The sequence below is a fragment of the Grampus griseus genome (genome assembly GCF_964374135.1).
Source record: "Grampus griseus genome assembly, chromosome: 7".
Classification (NCBI taxonomy): domain Eukaryota; kingdom Metazoa; phylum Chordata; class Mammalia; order Artiodactyla; family Delphinidae; genus Grampus; species Grampus griseus.
Window position 1 is genome coordinate 23,157,661 of NC_139001.1, and position 20,231 is coordinate 23,177,891.

General features: G+C 35.1%; 1 protein-coding gene across 2 annotated transcripts in view; it reads right to left on the reverse strand.

Moving 5' to 3' along the window:
* The window catches only part of SPAG16 (sperm associated antigen 16), a gene marked incomplete at both ends in the record, with an annotated part of 885,965 nt that overhangs the window by 454,011 nt on the left and 411,723 nt on the right, over positions 1 to 20,231 (reverse strand). For both annotated transcript variants that reach the window (XM_082657932.1, XM_082657931.1), the window contains one exon: positions 17,769 to 17,912. In XM_082657932.1, the coding sequence (XP_082514058.1) occupies positions 17,769 to 17,912 (144 nt within the window). The remainder of the gene's footprint in view (positions 1 to 17,768; positions 17,913 to 20,231) is intronic.

Sequence of the window (20,231 nt, forward strand, 5' to 3'; positions counted from 1 at the left end):
ACAACTACGGAGCTCACATGCCACAATTACTGAAGCCTGCACGACCTAGAGCCCACGCACTGCAACTACTGTGCCCACGTACTACAACTACTGAAGCACGCACACTCTGCAGTCCACATGCTGCAACTACTGAAGCCTGTGTGCCTAGAGCCCATGCTCCACAACAAAAGAAGCCACCGCAATGAGAAGCCCGTACACCACAATGAAGAGTAGCCCCGCTTGCCACAACAAGAAAAAGCTCACGTGCAACAACGAAGACACAACGCAGCCAAAAGAAAACAAAAAAAACAAAAAACAGCAGCATTAAGAAGTACTCAAAAGAAAAGAGCCTGGAAAACCATCTTAGAGAACAGAGGGGAATCAATCAATCAATCAGTATATCAAAAGAAAAGGAGAGAAGACCCAAATTATTAAAATCAAGAATGAAAAAGGGGATCAACATGGCAGAATAGAAGGAAATGGAGCCCACCTCCTCCTACGAATACATGAAAAATACATATACATGTGGAACAATTCTCACAGGATACCTACTGAACGCAGGCAAAAGATCTCATACAACTAAAGTTGTAAGAAAGATTACCACATAACCCAGTAGGATGAAAAAACAAAAAAAGGAATTGGGACTGGGCCTGTGCCCCTGGGAGGGAGCTGTGAAAGAGGAAAGGTTTCCTCACCCTGGGAAGCCCCTTCACTGGCTGGGAGATCAGTGAGTACAGCAGCCAGACTGAGGCAGGCAGTACCAAGAGACACCAGCACAGATGGTCCTAGCCACCTCCCTGCACTATCAAGCCCAAGACCTGCATCCTCTGGGGCACATGGGGACTAGAGGCTGAAACTCGGGCTTCAGCTGACAGACCTGAGAAGAGGACTGGGGTTGGCTGTGTGGAGACAGCCTGAAGTTGCCGGAGAGTGGTCCAAACCACAACAGGGGTGTACAAAGGACAGAGCCTGAGTGCACCACAGAAGCCCAATTGTTACCACGTGACTAAGGGAGGGGCCCTGCCAAAGCAGTCTTACTCTTGGCATGCTCACAAGGGAGGCAGCTCCACCTCTATGAGCTCTGGGAGTGCGCAAGTGCCAGCTGGTGACCCACACATGGAGCACGGGCTGAAATCTGAGCACTGTCCCAGCATCTATGCGATCCATGGATTTATGCCACTGCTAGCAGCTTTGAAATCTCAGGGCCTGCAGCACATCCGAGCAGAGTACTGCCCTGACTGGGGCAGGTCTGGTGCTAGCAGCTGTGGGCTTTGCCAGCTGGGGCACAGTGAGGCGGGGCCAGTGTATCAGCTGATTCTGTAGCTCCCAAGATGGGTCCAAATGTGTGATTATAGCAGTCCTAGTGCCTGACTTCAGCAGATCTGTGCCAGTGGATCTGCGCTGGGGGCTCTGTCAGCACAGCACCTTAGGGACACTCAGGCCATGGTTGGGATCAAAAGTGTGAGCATGCATAACAGGTGACAGGTGACACCACAGACTTCCGGGTGGACAGCTCCTGCAGAGGAATACTCGGTGGCTCTCTCAGTAGAAATGCTCCAGTCCTGCCCACCTCACACCACAGCTCAGAAACAGATCTGGGGGATTCTACTCCAACAACTGGGGAGCAGACCCTGCCTGCAACAGGGCTGTGACAACCATAGAGCAAAGAGGAGGCCCAGTTCAAAATCCAGTGCAGGTTCTGGTTATCACAATACTAATCACACCCCCTGATCAGGGGGATAAAGGCCAGCACACATGGAGGAAAGACATGGCAGGCATCCATACTAAAAACAGCCCTCACACTAAAAATATTAGACTTATGCATGCTACATAGGACACTCCCACATAAAAATACCCCTTTAAGGCAACAGTAGATAACTTTATTCTCATCTCATAGAGTCAGAGAAATATAAGTAAAATGAAGAAGCGGGTGAAACTCCCAATTAAAAGATCAAGAGAATTCCCCTAAAAAAGCAATGAAACAGACCTCTCCAGTTTACTAGGGCCCCAAGGTCAAAAAGGAGGTAATAAAAATACTGAAGGAATTAAGAAAGGCTATCGATAGAAATGTAGATTGCTGTAAAAAAGAACTAGAAATTATAAAGAGGAGCCAATCAAATTTAGAAAACATTTGCTTGAACAAAAGCTGAGCTAAAGGCAATAAATAGCAAACTGAATAATACAGAAGAACAAATAAGTGATCCTGAAGATAGAATAATGGAAATCACCCAATAAGAACAGCAGACAGAAAGAAAAATGAAAAAAAAATGAAAGCAATATATGAGACCTATGGAATAATATAAAGTGTTCCAATCCACACATAATAGGGATACCAGAAAGAGAAGAAACAGAAAAGGGGATCAAAAATGTGTTTGAAGAAATTATGGCTGAAACCTAAAGAAGGAAACAGATATGCAGGTACAGGAAGCACAGAGGGTTCCAAAAAAAGTTGAACCGAAACAGACCTACACCAAGACATGTTATAATTAACATGGTGAAATTTAAAGATGAAGAGAGGATTCCAGAGGCAGCAAGAGAAAAACAAAGATTGAATTACAAGGGAATCCCCATAAGGCTATCAGCTGATTTCCCTACAGAAATGTTTCTCGCCAGAAGGGAGTGGCAAGATATATTCAAAGTCCTGAAAGGGAAAAGCTTGCAATCCAGGATACTCTACCCAGCAAGATTATCATTTAGAACAGGAGAGAGAAATAATTTCTCAGACAAGCAAAAACTAAAAGAATATAGCGATACTAAACAGATCCTAAAAGAAATATTGAAAGTTCTTATGTAAATAGAAAAGAAGCAACAATCTATAAGAAAGAAAAACCAAAATTGAAAAGTAAATCACTTAAACAAGACAGTACACAGATTTACCCAAAAAAAAAAAAAAAAAAAAAAAATTGTGAAAGCTATGATAACTACAATGAACAGCAAAAGGATAAACATGAAGATGTAAAACAGGACACCAAAATGATAAAATGTGGGGGAGAGGAGGAAGAAAATGTAGATTTTTTTTTTTTAGAATGTGTTTGAGTCTATATGACTACCAGTCTAAAGCAAGTAGATATAGTAATGGGTTAACATACTTGAAAAACAGGGTAACCACATATAAAAAGCATACAATAGATTAAAAAAAAACTCAAGTGTAATAAAGAAGAAAACCATCAAAACACAAAAGGAAAAACAAAAAGTAAAAGGAAGAAGAAATATAAAATCAACTGGAAAACAAGGATTAAAATGGCAATAAATACATATCTATCAATAACTACTATAAATGTCAATGTACTAAATGCTCCAATCAAAAGACATAGAGTGGTAGAATGGATAATAAAACAAGAGCTTACAATGTGCTGCCTACATGAGACTCACTTTAGGGCAAAGGACACACATTCATTGAAAGTGAGGGTTGGAAAAAATATTTCATTCAAACAGAAATGACAAGAAAGTGGGGGTAGCAATATTCATATGAGGAAAAAAAGACTTTAAAACACAGGCCATAAAGAAAGATAAATAAGGATACTATATGATGATAAAAGGATCAATACAAGAAGAGGATATTACGCTCATTAACATGTATGAATCCAATATAGGGGCACCTAAATACAAAAAAAAAAAACCAACAGAAAACAAACAAAAAAGAAGCAAATACTAACAGACATAAAGGGAGAAATTGGTGGGAATACAATAATAGTAGGAGACTTCAACATGTCACTAAGGGAAATAGATATTAAATAGAACAGTTAGATTTAATTGATATTTTCAGGACATTACATCCCCTAAAACCAGAATACATATTCTTTTCAAGTGCACATGGAATATTCTCTAAGATAGATTGCATACTAGGACACAAAACAAGCCTTGACAGATTTAAGAGAATAGAAATTATTTCAATTATCTTTTCTGACCACAACACCATGAAACTAGAAATCAACTATGGAAAGAGAAACAAGAAAAAAAAAAGATTCCATGGAGGCTAAACAATATGCTACTAAAAAATCAATGAGTCAATGATAAAATCAGAGAGGAAATTAAGAAATACCTTGAGACAAATGACAATGAAAACACAACCAGATAAAATCTACAGCATGAAGCAAAAGTAGTCCTTAGAGGTAAGTTCATAGAGATACTGGCCATCCTCAAAAAACAAGAAAACTCTCAAACAACCTAACCTACCACCTAAAAGAATTAGAAAAAGAAGAACAAACAAAACCTAAAGTCAGCTGAAGGAAGGAAATAATAAAGATCAAAGAGGAAATAAATAAAATAGAGATTAAAAAAATAGAAAAATCAATAAAACAAAGAGCTGGTTCATTGAAAGGGTAAACAAAGTAGACAAACCTCTGGCCAGGCTCACCAAGAAGAAAAGAGAGAGAGGACCCAAGTAAACAATATAATAAATGAAAGAGGAGAAATAACAATGGATACTGCAGAAATACAAAAATACATAATAGAATACTATGAACCATTATATGCCAACAAATTGTACAACCTAGAGGAAATGGACAAGTTTCAGAAACATACAGCCCACCAAAACTGAATCAAGAAAAATAGATAATTTGAACAGACTGATCACTAGAAGTGAAATAGAATCTGTAATTAAACAAACAAACAAAACAAAAAACAAAAAAGACTTCCTGCAAACAAAAGTCCAGGATCAGATGGCTTTACTGGGGAATTCTACCAAACATACAAAGAAGAATTTAAACTGATTTTTCTCAAACTCTTCCAAAAGTTTGAAGAGGAGGCAATACTCCCCAAATTATTCTATGAAGCCATCATAATCCTAATACCATAACCAGACAAAGACACTACCAGAAAAGAAAATTATAGGCCAATATCTTTGATTAATATAGATGCAAAAAATTTCTAGCCAACCAATCCAACAATACATAAATAAAGATCATACACCACAATCAAGTTGGATTCACCCCAGGGTCACAAGGATGGTTCAAAATACACAAATTAAACAATGTGATACACTGATCAACAAAAGAAAAGACAAAAACCATAAGACTGTCTCGATATATGCAGAAAAAGCATTTGATAAAATTCAACATCCATTCATGATTAAAATCTCTTACCAAAGTGGGTATAGAAAAGACATATCTCAACATGATAAAAGCTATGTATGACAAACACACAGCCAACATAATACTCAATGGTAGAAAGCTGAAATCCTTCCCACTATAATCTGGAACAAGACAAGGATGCCCACTCTCACCATTTCTATTCAACATAGTATTGGAAGTTCTAGCCATAACAATCAGACAAGAAAAGAAATAAAAGGTATTCAAATTGGAAGGAAATGGGTAAAATTGTCATTATATGCAGATGACATGATACTATATAAAGAAAACCCTAAAGACTCCACACAAAAACTACTAGAACTGATAAATGAATCCAGCAAAGTAGCAGGATACAAGATTAACGTACAGAAATTGGTTGTATTTCTTTACACAAATAATGAAATATCAGAAATGTAAAGTGAAAAAAAATCCCTTTTAAAATTTCATCCAAAAAATAAAATACTTAGGAGTAAACCTGAACAAGGAGGTGAAAGACTTATATGCTGAGAACTATAAAACATTGATAAATTAAAGATGATTCTAAGGAATGGAAACATATTCCATGCTTTTGGATTGGAAGAATTAATATTGTCAAAATGGTCATAGTACCCAAATTAATCTACAGATTTAATGCAATCCCTATCATGTTTCCCATGACATTTCTCACAGAACTAGAACAAATAATCCTAAAATTTATATGGAACCACAAAACACCCAGAATTGCCAAAGAAATCCTTAGGAAAAAGAACAAAGCTAGCAGCATAACCCTCCTAGAATTCAGACAATGTTACAAAGCCATAGTAATCAAACAGCATGGTATTGGCACAAGAACAGTCACATGGTTTAATGGAACACAATAGAGAGCCCAGAAATACACCCACAAGGTCAATTAATCTTTGACAAAGGAGGCCAGAATACACAGTGGAGAAAACACTGTCTCTTCAGCAGGTGATGTTGAGAAAGTTGGACAGCTGCATGTAAATCAATGAAGCTACACACTCCCTCACACCACACACAAATATAAACTCAAAATGGCTTAAAGAGTTAAATATAAGACATGGCACCATAAAACTCCTATAAGAGAACATTGGCAAAACATTCTGTGACATAAATCATAGCAATGTTTTCTTAGGTCAGTCTCCCAAGGCAATAGAAATAAAAGCAAAAATAAACAAATGGAACCTAATCAAGCTTACAAGCTTTTGTACAGCAAAGGAAACCATAAAATGCAAAGGCAACCTATGGAATGGGAGAAAATATTTGCAAACAGTGTGACCAACAAGGGCTTAATTTCCAAAATATACAAAGAGTTCATATAACTCAATAACAAAAAAACAAACAACACAATAAAAAATGGGCAGAAGACCTAAATAGAAGGTCTTCTTCCAAAGAAGATTTACAGATGGCCAACAGGCACATGAAAAGAAGCTCAACATCACTAATTATTAGAGAAATGTAAATCAAGACTACAATGAGGTATCACCTAACAGCAGTCAGAATGGCAATCATTAAAAAGTCTACAAATAACAAATTCTGGAGAGGGTGTAGAGAAAAGGGAACCCTGCTACACTATTGGTGGGAATGTAAATTGGTGCAGCCACTATGGAAAACTGTATGGAGGTTCCTTAAAAAACTAAAAATAGAGTTGTGATATGATCCAACAATCCCACTTCTGGACATATATCCAGAGAAAACTCTAATTTGTAAAGATACATGCACCCCAATGTTCACAGCAGCACTATTTACAATAGCCAAGACATGGAAGCAACATAAATGTCCATCAGCAGGTGAATAGATAAAGATGATGTGATATATATATATAATGGAATACTACACAGCCCTAAAAAAGAATGAAATAATGCCATTTGCAGCAACATGGATGACTTAGAGATTATCATATAAGTGAAGTGAGTCAGAAGAAAAATACAAATACCGTATGATATCATTTTTATGTGGAATCTAAAATATATTACAAATGAACTTATTTACAAAAAAGAAACAGATTCACAGACGTAGAAAACAAACGTTACCAAAGGGGAAGGGGGTAGGGGAGGGATAAATTAGGAGTTTGGGATTAGCAGATACAAATTACTATATATAAAATAAACAACAAGGTCCTGCTGTATAGCATAGGGAACTATATTCAATATCCTGTCATGGAAAAGAATATGCAAAAGAACATGTGTATAATCATGCTGTTGTATACCAGAAACTAACACAACATACCAGTAAATCAACTATACTTCAATAAAAAAAAAAATGAAGAAAGGGGCATCATTACCAAATTTACAGAATTAAAAATGATGATACAGGAAGCTATGAACAACTTTGCAATAAATATGGCAACAATATGGCAACAAATTAGATAATCTAGGTGAAATGAAAAAAAAACCTCTAATTGAATTAGTAATAAAAATTATTCCACAAATAAAAGGCTAGAACCAGATGGCTTCACTGATGAATCTCGCCAAATATTTAGAGAATTAACACTAATCTTTTATAAATTCTTCCAAAAAATATGAGGGAAACTTCCCAACTCATTCAGTGAAGCCAGTATTGCAGTGATTCCCAAACCAGACAAAGATATCACAAGAAAACTACAATCTATATCTCTTGTGAATACACATGCAAACATCCTCAACAAAAACTAGCAAACTGAATCCAGCAACATTAAAAGGGTTTCCAAAAAGCCAAGAAATAACAACTGTTGGGGATGATATGGAGAAAAAGGAAACCTCATACACTGTCAGAGGGAATTTGAATTTGTGCAGCCACTATGGAAAACAATATGAGGATTCTTCAAAATATTAAGAGTAGAACTACCATATGATCCAGCTATTCCACTTTTGAGTATTTATCTGAAGAATATGAAAATATTAACTCAAAAAGATATATTCACCCCTATTTTCATTGCAGCATTATTTATAATAGCCAAGATATGGAAACAACCTAAGTGTCCACTGATGGGATGAATGGGTAAGGAAGATGTGGTATATACATACAGTGGAACTCTTCTCAGCCATAAAAATGTGAAATCTTGCCATTTGAGGCAACACGGATTGACCCTGAGGGTATTATGCTAAGTGAAATAAGACAGAGAAATACCATATCATTTTACTTGTATGTGGCATATTAAATAAACAAATTAACTAAATAAACAAAAACAAACATATAGATACAGGACAGAGTAGTGTTACCAGAGGGGAAGAGAAGTGAAGGAAGGGTAAGATAGGTAAAGGGGTCAACTGTTGACAGATGAAAACAACTTTTGTTGGTGAGCACACTGTAGAGTATACAGAAGTCAAAATATAATTTGTACACATGAAGTTTATATAACGTAAGAAACACAATCAGCAAATTGGGAATAGAAGGGAACTTCCTCAATCTGACAAATACATCTACAAAAAATTCACAGCTAACATACTTAGTGATGAAAGATGGAAAACTTTCCCCCTAAGATCAGAAATAAGACAAAGACATCTCCTCTTACCATGCATATTCAACATTGTTCTAGAGGCTTTAGGTGAATAATTAGATAAGAAAAAGAAGTAAAAGGTATCTATACTGGAAAAGGAACACTATTCTCACAGGTAACATGCCAAGATAAAATATAGGGAATATTCTAAGAAATCTACTAAAAATATTAAAATTAATAAATGAGATATTGTATATTGATACAAGATCAATATACAATAATCAACTGTATTTCTGTACCTTAGGACTGAACAATCTGAAAATTAAATTAAGAAACCATTTTCACTTACAATAGCATCAAAAAGATTAAAATACTTAGGAATAAATTTAACAATAGTAGTACAAGATATGTGTATTTTCTTTTTGCTGCTGTAATGAATTACCACAAACAGTGGAAATAAAATAACATGAATTTATTATTTTCTAATTCTGGAGGCCAAAATTCTGAAACAAGTGTCATTGGGCTGAAGTCAAGATAACAAAAGGGCTGGTTCTTTCTGGCGTCTCCAGGCGAGCAGCTCTTTCTCACAACACATGGCATCACATTGCTCTTTCTCTGACCCTTCTGCCTTCCTCTTTCACATTTCAAGGAGCCTTGCGATTACATTGGGCCCTCCTGGACAATCCAGGATAATCTTTTTAAAGTCAGCTGATTATCTTAATTCCATCTGCAATTTTAATTCCACCTTGTTATTTAACCCATTTATGGATTCTGCAGCATCTTGTCCAGCTCTTTTTCATGCTTTCAATTTTTTGTCATTTTTGAAAACCTGACATTTTAAATAGTACAATGTGGAAAGTCTATAAATGAGATTTCCTCCTCTCCAGGGTTTGTTGTTGCTGTTTTTAGTGATTTTCCTGAAGTAATTCAATAGTCTATATTCTTTGTTGTGTGGGGTCAGAGAAGTCTGCCTGTTTTGTTAACGATTAAACAGGTGATGTTTAAATGCCTTGAACGAATGAGTCATCCAGTCTTTGTTGACTGGCTCTGTTGGGGCACGTGTTCAACACTCTGGAAATTCACAACTCTGCCTTACTTAGCCTTTGCTTCCTGCTTGAGCTGAACTTCACAGCTCAGCCAGCTGTGAGAGATTAGACCCTTCTGAAATCTTTCCTGAGCATGCCCTCCAAATGCACGTGTCCGTTGATATTCCTAGGAACACGATAGTGTTTCAATGCTCCCTATGGACATTTAATTATCTAGGTTTCCTGTTTAAGAATTTTGCTTAACTTCTTGTTTGCCTAACTGTTATTGCTACCTCAGGCAGCTGCAATATTAAACATGTACTGCTGATTGTTTGCTACAAATGCCCTGGAAAATTGTCCATTCATACAAAGTAAGCCCTGACTCAGGTCAAATAAAAACAGGCCCTGCAAATAGGGGTTTCCAGGGGGCTTCTTGAAAGTTCAGATAGTGACATTTCTCTGAGAATGGGGCTTTGTGGAGCTTTCCAAACTTGTTCTGCTCTGCTACTTGCTACCATGGTTGTGAAGCAGTTGGTTTTCAAGACTACTGCAGAGTTGGGGAAAGAAAGGGAAGCGGATGGGGCAAGTTTAAACAATGAAAAGGTCACATTCTTACTCGGGTGCAGTAATTTTTTTTTAATAAATGCTCCTTTAATTGGTCCATGCTTGGTTAATTTCTAGAGTTCTGAAAAGTTCATTGTGACAATTTTTGCCAGTGTTCTCTCTGCTTTTATGAAGGAGAGATTTTTGAAGTTCTTCCCCTAATGATTGGACTTTTGACTGAAATTTATCCTCAGTACAATATTATTCAGAGAAGATTTTATATTTTAGGGTTTTTATGTCAAATGAAGGGCTAATATTAGGTTTTAAGTTCCTATGATAAAGCGATCTCAGTGGTAACAAGTGGTGCGTGTGTGTATGCATGTGTATGTTTGTGAGTATATCCGTATAATCACATGATACTACCAAGAGTATGAGAAAAAGTGGTCATATCCTGGTCTATTATCTTCTACTCTGTTCATTTTAATTAAATAGTTATTGATTCCCTATAATGTTTCAATTGATAAGCTATGTCCCAAGGATATAGAGATGAATAAGATACAGACCCTGCCCTAAATAAGCTTATAGTATTCCTCAGATTTTTTTTTTCTTTTTTTTCTTGCTAGAAAGAGAGAGACAGGCCAATAGACCTGGAGACAATATTGGTTTCAGAGGAAACCAGATCTCGGCTAGAATCTGCCAAACAACACCAACAGTGCTACTTTTACCAAAGGCTTACTCTGAGCCCAGGGCTGCTAAATGTTTTAGATAGATTTTCTCATGCATTCTTCATGAAAAGCTTATAAGTAGGTAATCCCCATTTTCAAATGAGCAGCTGAGGCTCTCAGAGATTAAATAAAATGACCTACCTGGTTCTTTGTCACACTGACACATGAAAACAAGCCTGACTTTAGAAGGTGCTTCTTACATGTAGAACCAGATTCCGCCCCTTGCCCGAGGACAGCCCTTGGGCAGTCTCTCCAAGTTTGCACTGAGTTGTGAGACTATGGGACATTTTTATTTTCTTAACACTTTTCTCTATGGTGATCATGTATTCCTTTTAGAATTAGACCAGAAAAACATTTAAAGAAGTATGCTGTTATGCTTAGCCTCTTCACATACAGGTGACAAACTATATTAAGAACTATATTAAGAAGCATAACATACACCTCTTCAAAGAATATAAAGTGGAATTTTATTATTTAATAGGTATATCTCAAAATTATCTTGGTAAAAATCTACTGAGGTTTCCGGATTATGAAAGTATCTACCTCTGAAGCTCAGAACATCACAATCTTAGGGAAATGGTATGTCAATCCCTTCATTACCTTTTGAAATTTGAACTCTTGGCTTTATGTTTATAGAAAATAAAACGGTTAACCATGTTTCCATTTTTTAATAACTAAACGATATACCTGTCAGAGAGCTTTCATACTATGGTTTTAGGCACTGTATAAATACATGAACAGGTAGCTTGTACCACAAAGAGAGAATATGAGGGATTCTGTAGAGACCCATTTACTCACAAATTCATAAATCAGCTTATAAGGGTAGAAGTTATGTTTAACAGGATGCTGTCAGCTCTGTTTCTGTCTCAGGCAGTGAGATCAGGAAAAAAAATGCAGCACTGTGAAATTGTTTAAACCACTAATCCCAACTACTTTCATTTTATAGAGATATCTGGGAAGATACATGCTGTTTCAAGTAATAAGCTGTGTTCATATCAAAGAAAATGCAACCTCAAGTACCAGAGAACTGGACATTGTATTTACATTCAAAACCATGTTACTGTCATTGAGCAGTCCTCCTTTATTAGGTAAAGACCAAATGATGTATTATTAAGGTAGTGTAGTGTACGTTTTATTGATCTATTGATATTAACCCGGAGATTGATATACAACTCTGTTTCATTTGCCCAAAGCTAGTCTAAATGGGCCAACAATAATAATACCTGCCTGTGGACAGAGCAGGTCAAACATTACGTGCTTTACTTTCCTCAAAAACAACAAAAATATTTTATTTTTAAATGCTTTCAATTTAAATACTTTTAATTTCAAAAAGTAATTTTTTTGGTGTTTCTAGCCAATTATTTTCCTTCTAGAACCTAAAAAAAAGGAAATATGCAGAATTCTTTCTCTCTTCTGTAAAAGCAAAATACGATGAGCTACTTGGTACAATTTTTAAAGAGACACATTTTTAAGGGCTAAGGACAGATGAGTAACATACATCTTTTTGCATTAATTATATTTGTTTTCAGTTTATAAATGATTTTATTTTTAACTTGGTAAGACCTTCAGACCTGATCCTCAAATGTTTCATGATTTGAGAGCATTCTTCTAATTCTAGCTTGGTGTAACCCAGACATCACAATATAGTCTTTCCTTCCTAACCCACTGTGTTTAAGGCTACCAATTTTATAAAAATTCCTGATCTAAGTTCTCAACATACCTATCAATGAATAAAAAATAATAATAGGTAACATTTCTTGAGCATACAGTTGCCAGGCAACAGAACTTGTGTTTTTCATATATGATAGAATTTAGCCTTCATAATTAACCCACAAAGTAGATATCATTATTGCATCCATTTTGCAGACAAGAAAACTGACAGGACTAGCAAAGGTGAAGGTAGGATTCTAATTTGGGCAACCTGAAACTCTGATTCCATGTTTTAGCAGTTTAGAGCATGACGTCTACCTTGCACAGGATTATGCTTAAGGTTCCTGCTTTTTGGCACTGTACATTTCATTCTTTCAACAGTGCAAAGGCAGCACCAATGCACATTCTCTGCATAGCTCCACCCCTTCGTCATTTTCAGCAACCAATGAATCACTTTCAACAGCCAGTTCATCAGTCTACCCAGTAAATGCAAAGGGTGCTTTACCTTACCACTGTATGATCGCCATCTAGTGGTAAACATGTAATAATAGCTGGTTCTACAGTGATTAGTTACCCATGTCATTTCTAAAAAAGTGTCTTGATTCACAAATTCTACTAAGGAGCTTAAAAACTTAGATGCAATCAAAACCAATTGTACTGTAAACAATAGATGACAATGATTTAATTATGTGTATAGTGTTATTTTAAAAGAATACAGCCTTTGCAGTAAGAGTTTTAAATTGCCTTCAATTTGTAGAGTCTGTATAATATTTATATAGTGTTTATAGTTAAAAGTTTTCCACATACATTTTATTTTTTAACTTATAAATATGTTAGAAAATTTCAGTGTTGAAAATATTTTAATAAAATATAACCATTATCATTAAGAAAAAGAAAAAATGTGGATAACCTTTATTGAGAATAAATACCAACTGGACAAGTAACAATGCCTTGCATAGCTACCGAAGGCTTAGACAAAGAGGCTTTGCTTCTATTTGGATTTTAGGTATTTTTGCCTGTTTGGTTTTATGTTCCCCACTTTGCTCTATTACCCGTGAATACCCATTCCTCGTTTGACCCATCCGACTCCATGGCATCCAGATTCTACACTCACCTGCCAGACCGTCTTAGTTCCCAGCTGTTCCAAAATCCATTCTCCTTGTCAATTCCAACACATGGGGCTTAATAATATTTGCAAACATCTGTGTCTTAAGTATAGATGCTAGATTTTTACCCAACAACTTTAAATTAACTTTGAATGCTAACTATTAGTATAATTTATAATATGATGTCCTCATAGTTGGATCACTTATATATTCCACGCTTTTCAAGTACAAATCTTACTTGGTCATTGTATGCCACTCTTTTTAAACATACAACTGAATTCCATTTTCTGCAGTCTCTTTAAAAGTTCTGCATCTATAATTATGAAAAGGGCCTAGAGTTATGGCAGGGGTACTACACTTGCCCAATTTAAAATTATGTTTATGCTATGTTTGTGAAACCAGTAATAAAATTTCATTTTTTTCTTGTCCTCAGAAAATTCAGTGAACCTAAAAATTAACTAATTTATCTTGTTTTTTTTAAATAAAGTTTTTAAAACTCAGTCATAAAACTTCAGAAGATGGGAATGAAAAGCAGAACTTCTAGAACTCAGTTTCTTCCACTGTTATTAATCTATTCTGGGTCTCTGCTCCAACTTGATTCAATATTGGTGATGTTTATTTTCATAGAAATCTATTATTTTATTAAGAATTCCAAACACATATTTTTTCATCTCTGTATTTATGGTTTTAACTCTTTCCAAATTGCTAAGGTTAATATTTCTGTTTCCTACATGTTTTTTTTCTTTTATTGAGTTATCTACTTACTTCAATATTATAGTTCCTTATTTTATTATTTTTTCTTGAAAAAAACCTTTTGGATTAATATAAATGTACTCTTTTTATTCTAATTCATTCATTTCTACTTTTCACTTATCCATTCTTTGCTTTTCTATATTTGTTGACCAGTTGTACTTTTTAATTTAAATTCATAATTCACTTATTTTCTTTTTTTTCATTTAAAAAATAAAACTATCAAAGTGATAAATTCTACTCTGAGCACACTTCTGGTTACATCTCGTAAGTTTGATAAGTATTGTGTTTGGGACTGTTTATCAACTAGGTAATAACTGTTTATAGTTCTCTGACCCAATATTCATTTATTTACTTTTTAATAATTGAGATTTTATTATATTTTAGTTATTGATTTATTTTCTTTTACTACTGAATCTTGCTCACAAACTTTAGTTTGTATGTTTGTTATTCTGAAGAATTCATTTATGTTAAATTTGTGGTTTAAGAGTTATATAGTTTTAAAAACCTAACAATGATTTCAAAGAATCTACAATCTCTCTTCATAAAGTATAAAGTTCAATATATAACACTAAATACACTTGCTATTTTATTAATTTCTCTAATTCTACTGTAACTTTGTTTACTTCACGTATTAAAAACTGATATACTTTGAAGTCTTTGACTCTGGTGACTATACTTTTGGCAGAATCTTCTTTTATTTACGAGCTTTGTTTTATATATTTCAACATCATATTATCTGATCCTCAAGTGATATTTAGTTACCCTCCCATTTTAACTTTTTTCTGTTAGTCCTCTTTTTCCTGATATTAATATTATTATGCCTGTTGTGTTCGTCATTTATGTATTGAAGATGTCCGTTATGACAAGGGAAACAAGATGACTAAGACTGATTTGGGTCACTCAGTGTATATACCACTGTCATATCAAGTGGGTTTGACCCCCAAAAGAAATCTGAATTATGTCACTGTGGCAGGAGACACAGTGGCTTGAATGTCATAGTAATCAGGAATACATACAACTGGAAGTTACAGAAAACACTCAACTAGAAACAATTACAATTAAAAATAAAGTAAAAAAAATGTAGGAGTTTATTTTTCTATGTGAAGAGAAGAGGAATTAGACAGGTGTCACATTATAATGTGTCTACTCTGGACGTCATCCAAGGCAGCAGAACTAAGCTAATCACAAAGATGGGCTCTGAGGAAGACTATGACTGCATTTATTAATCAAAGATCCAACTACAGATTAAAGTGTCATATTTGAATCAAATTTATTTTATGTTTGATTCTTTGATTATAGATGAGTATATAAATAGGAAAGATATTATCTTTAACAATAAATTCTTTTTTTACCAACCAAATTATCTAAGCAAAACTAAAAATCAAATATCACAAACTTAAATTTCAGAAACAACTTTTAAGGTATAAATATTATGTATGTATATATATGCATATATTATATATATTATAGTCCATAATGTATGGTCTTCGGTGTTGATTTACATGCAGTAAGCATTATAAAATGTCTGAGGCCTGAAATATAAACTCCTTCAGAACCGATCTCTACCCCAAATAAAAAAGAGCTTTTTTGCTGTAGTTTCTAATAATTATTTATTATTTTCACCAATTCTACAAATGGAACACTTGCTATTCATTATCTCTTACTTAAAACACATATAGCTAAATGTATTTTCTCCCGTTATTTTTATCCCACATGCATTAGAAAAAAGGAGTGTGGCTACATTTTACTAAAATTCTGCCAAAGAAAGTACTGAAAGTAAATTCATACTATGAGTGAATAATGATGTATTTCACCTCATTTTAATTTCAGTAATTGACTGGAAAAACAGGAAGATCTATTAAAAGGACCATGTGCTGGTCAAACACTAATGAGAAAATTTCAGAGTCACGGGTTGTCATGGTGACAGGGTATTATAGAAATCTGATTAGTATGCCCAGCAGCTACAGAAGTGATAGGCTACACTTCTAATTGTGTTGTCTCTGCTTGCAAGATGGGCTTTATGTTTCTGAGACATGAGAGGCAGGGCAGATTTGTTTATCCATATACCAGATACAGAACGCATTACATGTTCAAAAATTAAATTCAAACATCTAGTACCAAAGATTATTTGGTAAAATTATTTGGTATAATTTTAAAATTATATTTGGTATAATTTTAAAATTATATTTTATTTGGTATAATTTTAAAATTATATTTTAAAAACATTTTCAAAAATTAAAATTAAAAAATTAGTTTACTCTTCTCATTAACACACAAATTTCTGGACAATTTAGTTACTTTTATTTCAATCTAATTTCATTGACCTTCATACTAAGGATAAGACAAAGATGGTTTAAAAAAAAAAGTCTTGTGAAAACAAACAAAAAAAAATCAATAAGGTCCTCCTAAGACCAAAATTTCCCAGTGGAATGGTTGAGAAGTTGCACTACGGACTATGCATCTCCAAGAGTAGTTAGACCAGAGACTGTTAGAAAGAGCCAGATAGAGCCAGATGCTTAACAAATGTTAAGCATAATGTTGAATAAGAGAAGACAGTTGGGATTAGGGATAGCAGTTGACCACAAGCAACTGTGGGCAGAGCTTCCTACCACCAGAATAATGTACTACATGTTTAACAGTGTCTTTCCTTCTGTGCCCCTGTTCTTTTGGTACAAAAATTCAGTGAATCCTGAAAATTACAGGGCTCAATGCCTTCAGTTCTGCTTTGTTTTCTTTAATGTCTTGAGTATCATTGAAATTTTTAAAGAAATTGATCACTGCCTCCTGATCCTTTTTGGTAGAAAACTTAATTCTAAAAGGAAAACATGCAAGATTAACAGAGGCAAAGTAAACACTGATATGCATTATTGAAATTCATGTGCCTTTTCATAGCTTATGAGTACAAGGAGCATTTCTAATGCTTGTCCTGGGAAGCTTATTACTCTTTTTAAATGCATCAGCATGTGGACTAAGTTTTACATGTACTAAATATCAAAAGCAATCAATCTAAAGTCAATATAAGGAAAGCCAAAGGAACATTATCTACACATTTCAAAATTCAGTGGAAGAGGTGGGGTTGCAGAGAGAAAAGTGGCAGTACAAAGTTTCAAGTTTCATTTATACAAGATGAGTGAGTCCTAGAGATCTACTGTATAGTACAGAGCCTACAGCAAATGATACTTATTGAATACTTAAAAAATTGCTAAGAAGGTAGATCTTACGTTAAGTATTTTTATAATGATGATGATGATGATAAAATAAAGTGGATGGGAAGAAACTTTTGGAGATGATAGATATGTTTATGGTATAGATTGTAGTGATGATTTCAAGGATGTATACTTAACTCCAAACTTATCAGGTCGTATATATTAAATATGTACACCTATTCATACTTCAATAAAGTGGTTTAAGAAAAAAAAAAAAAGCCAGCAGAGTGAAGACACAGAGTAAACAAATGCATTCCTGGAGAGATCAGGCTGGCTCTGGGAGTTGTGTGTACTGACCTGGGATGGAAGCAGCAATCCGAAAGCCAGTCGGTGTGGCCCAATCCTGTGAGAAGCACATTGCCTTTGGGGAGCCCCACCACCTTCCAGACGCGGTCCTCCCCACAGGAGATGAGGATGTCTTTGCGGGGGTGCGTGATGATGCTACACAGGGAAAGAGAAGAAAAGGTAGTTACGGGGAGATAACAGTGAATGGTTTCATACTGGAAACAAATGAAATGGCAGGGATGATCCTTTTCAGCCAGGCAGGACGGCTTACTCAGAATGCTGGCTCAGAAGCCAGAAGAGCCAGGTTCGACGTCCTGGCTATAGCTCTAGCTTATGGCTTCTTGAATGCCATCAATCTAATTAACTTCACTGGATCTCAGATTCCTCATTTGAAAAATGGGATGGTTGATTTAGGTGAATGCTCATGTCTAATTCTGGTTTGAAACAATAATTCTGTTTTTTTTCTTTCAGGGAGGAAAAGTTATGCCAATGAAAATTTGGTGTTAGGATATTTGGACCAGTAGCCATGCTTATTATATAAAAGCAAACTTCTTTTCAGACTATAGTGTATCTTAAATCAGGCATTATCCAGGAAAAGATCATGAATCATAACCACATTATCATAGTTCTGTAATAAATTCTATAAATGAAACATTAACTCCATGGTCCACTATCTACACAAAGGAGCTCAAATTCTTCATTAATATGCCACCTAAATTTGCTTCAGTCAATGCACAGTACACAAATTACAGTAATGAATTCAGGATGCAGAAGACAATTCCCACTCTATAAAGGCATAGAGGGAATTGAGAAAGACGTATGTAAAATTAATGATTAACACATTAAGCAGTATTATTTGAGCCAGACTATGATCATTGTGGCTGTTTATTTATTTACTGAAGCTAATCCATTCTAAAATCAAGAGTCTAAAAGGTTAATGCCTGATATTTTATCTATGGCAATGCTTTAATCTTATTTATATAGCGTTTCATCTATGCCTTACAATGTAATGGGAACGAATGTGCCGAATGTTAAGCACCTATTAAAATACCAGCCTAAATATTAGCAACAAATTGTTCAGTTTCAACACAGCCATCTCAAATCAAAGACATAATGCATTTACTTGCCTATACAGTGAAGTGAAACAAATAATGACTTAAATAATGACTTAAACAAATAATGACTTAAAAAATAAGAATTACACATTCATTTCTCCCACAGTCCATTCTATGAATGGCATTGTTCCCTTCTTCTGCAAAAAAGACTTTAGGAAATCAATTTCCCAAAGAAATCATGGTCTGGGTCCATACCTACATGAGTAACTCCAGGGCTTACATGAGAGCAAAACTTTTCTCCTTATGGATCCCTTCCAATAATACCACTAAATCCCAGAATTGTGAGCTGAAAAATCATGTCTTTCCATTAGACCTATCCAGTTTTGGAAATTTGCTGGGGTCAGTATTGGAACTATTCAACTCACAGGCATGTGACTACTATGAGCAGGGCCTTCTTTCTGGTGAAACAGTTTCCCTTTTCTCTAGCACTTTGCTGCTCAAAATAAACATAGTAGAAGGGGAATTATTCATTTTGTAATTCATCATAATTGGTTTGTGACTTCCAGAAGGCCAGTTCAGGAAAGGAATTTATTACAGCTCAAACTGGGGAGAGGATACATTTATAGAACTTAATTAGAAGAAAAATATGATGAGAGGTAAAACATGTCAGATTGAAATGAATTCTATATTCAAACACACATAAGAAGGCAAACCAAATCCTTGAAGCTACTGAGTATGATGTATGTTAGCTCACAGCTTTCCGGGCAGACACATGCACACTTGACTAGATGATAAATTACCCTCTTTACGTGAAGATAACTAAAGTCATTGATGTCTTTACGGACTTTGAAAGATAAGTTTCCAAAATGACTTTGTGGGGGAAACTATTTGTAGAAGTTAAGGAAAAAAAAAGATAAACACAAACCTATTGGTGGTTAATCAGTTTTGGAAGTGTTTTTCCAGACTCTTCTGAACACTTCTACTTTGAGGGCCCCTCCATAACACCTGAACTTCCTGAGAACTCATCCCACTAATCACACTCTCAGGTTTCTCTATGCATATATTTCTTTTCTAATATTACATATGACTTATTTTTCCTAATTATTCTGGACCAGTTTCAGTCAAACACTGATATTTTATTCTTTAAAAAGTATAATTTACATCATCTATGAAATGGTCTTTAAGTGATTAGAACTATTTCCAGCGTGTATAGAAGGGAATTTAATGCTCTCGTAAGAATCAATTAACAAGTACTTGTTATTGAGTTAGTCACAGAATAAGTGCACCAGCAAAGACTGGGTCATAGTGATAAAGATCCCCAATCAAGAGTTGCACATTCTGGGCTTCCCTGGTGACGCAGTGGTTGAGAGTCCGCCTGCCAATGCAGGGGACACGGGTTCGTGCCCCGGTCCGGGAAGAT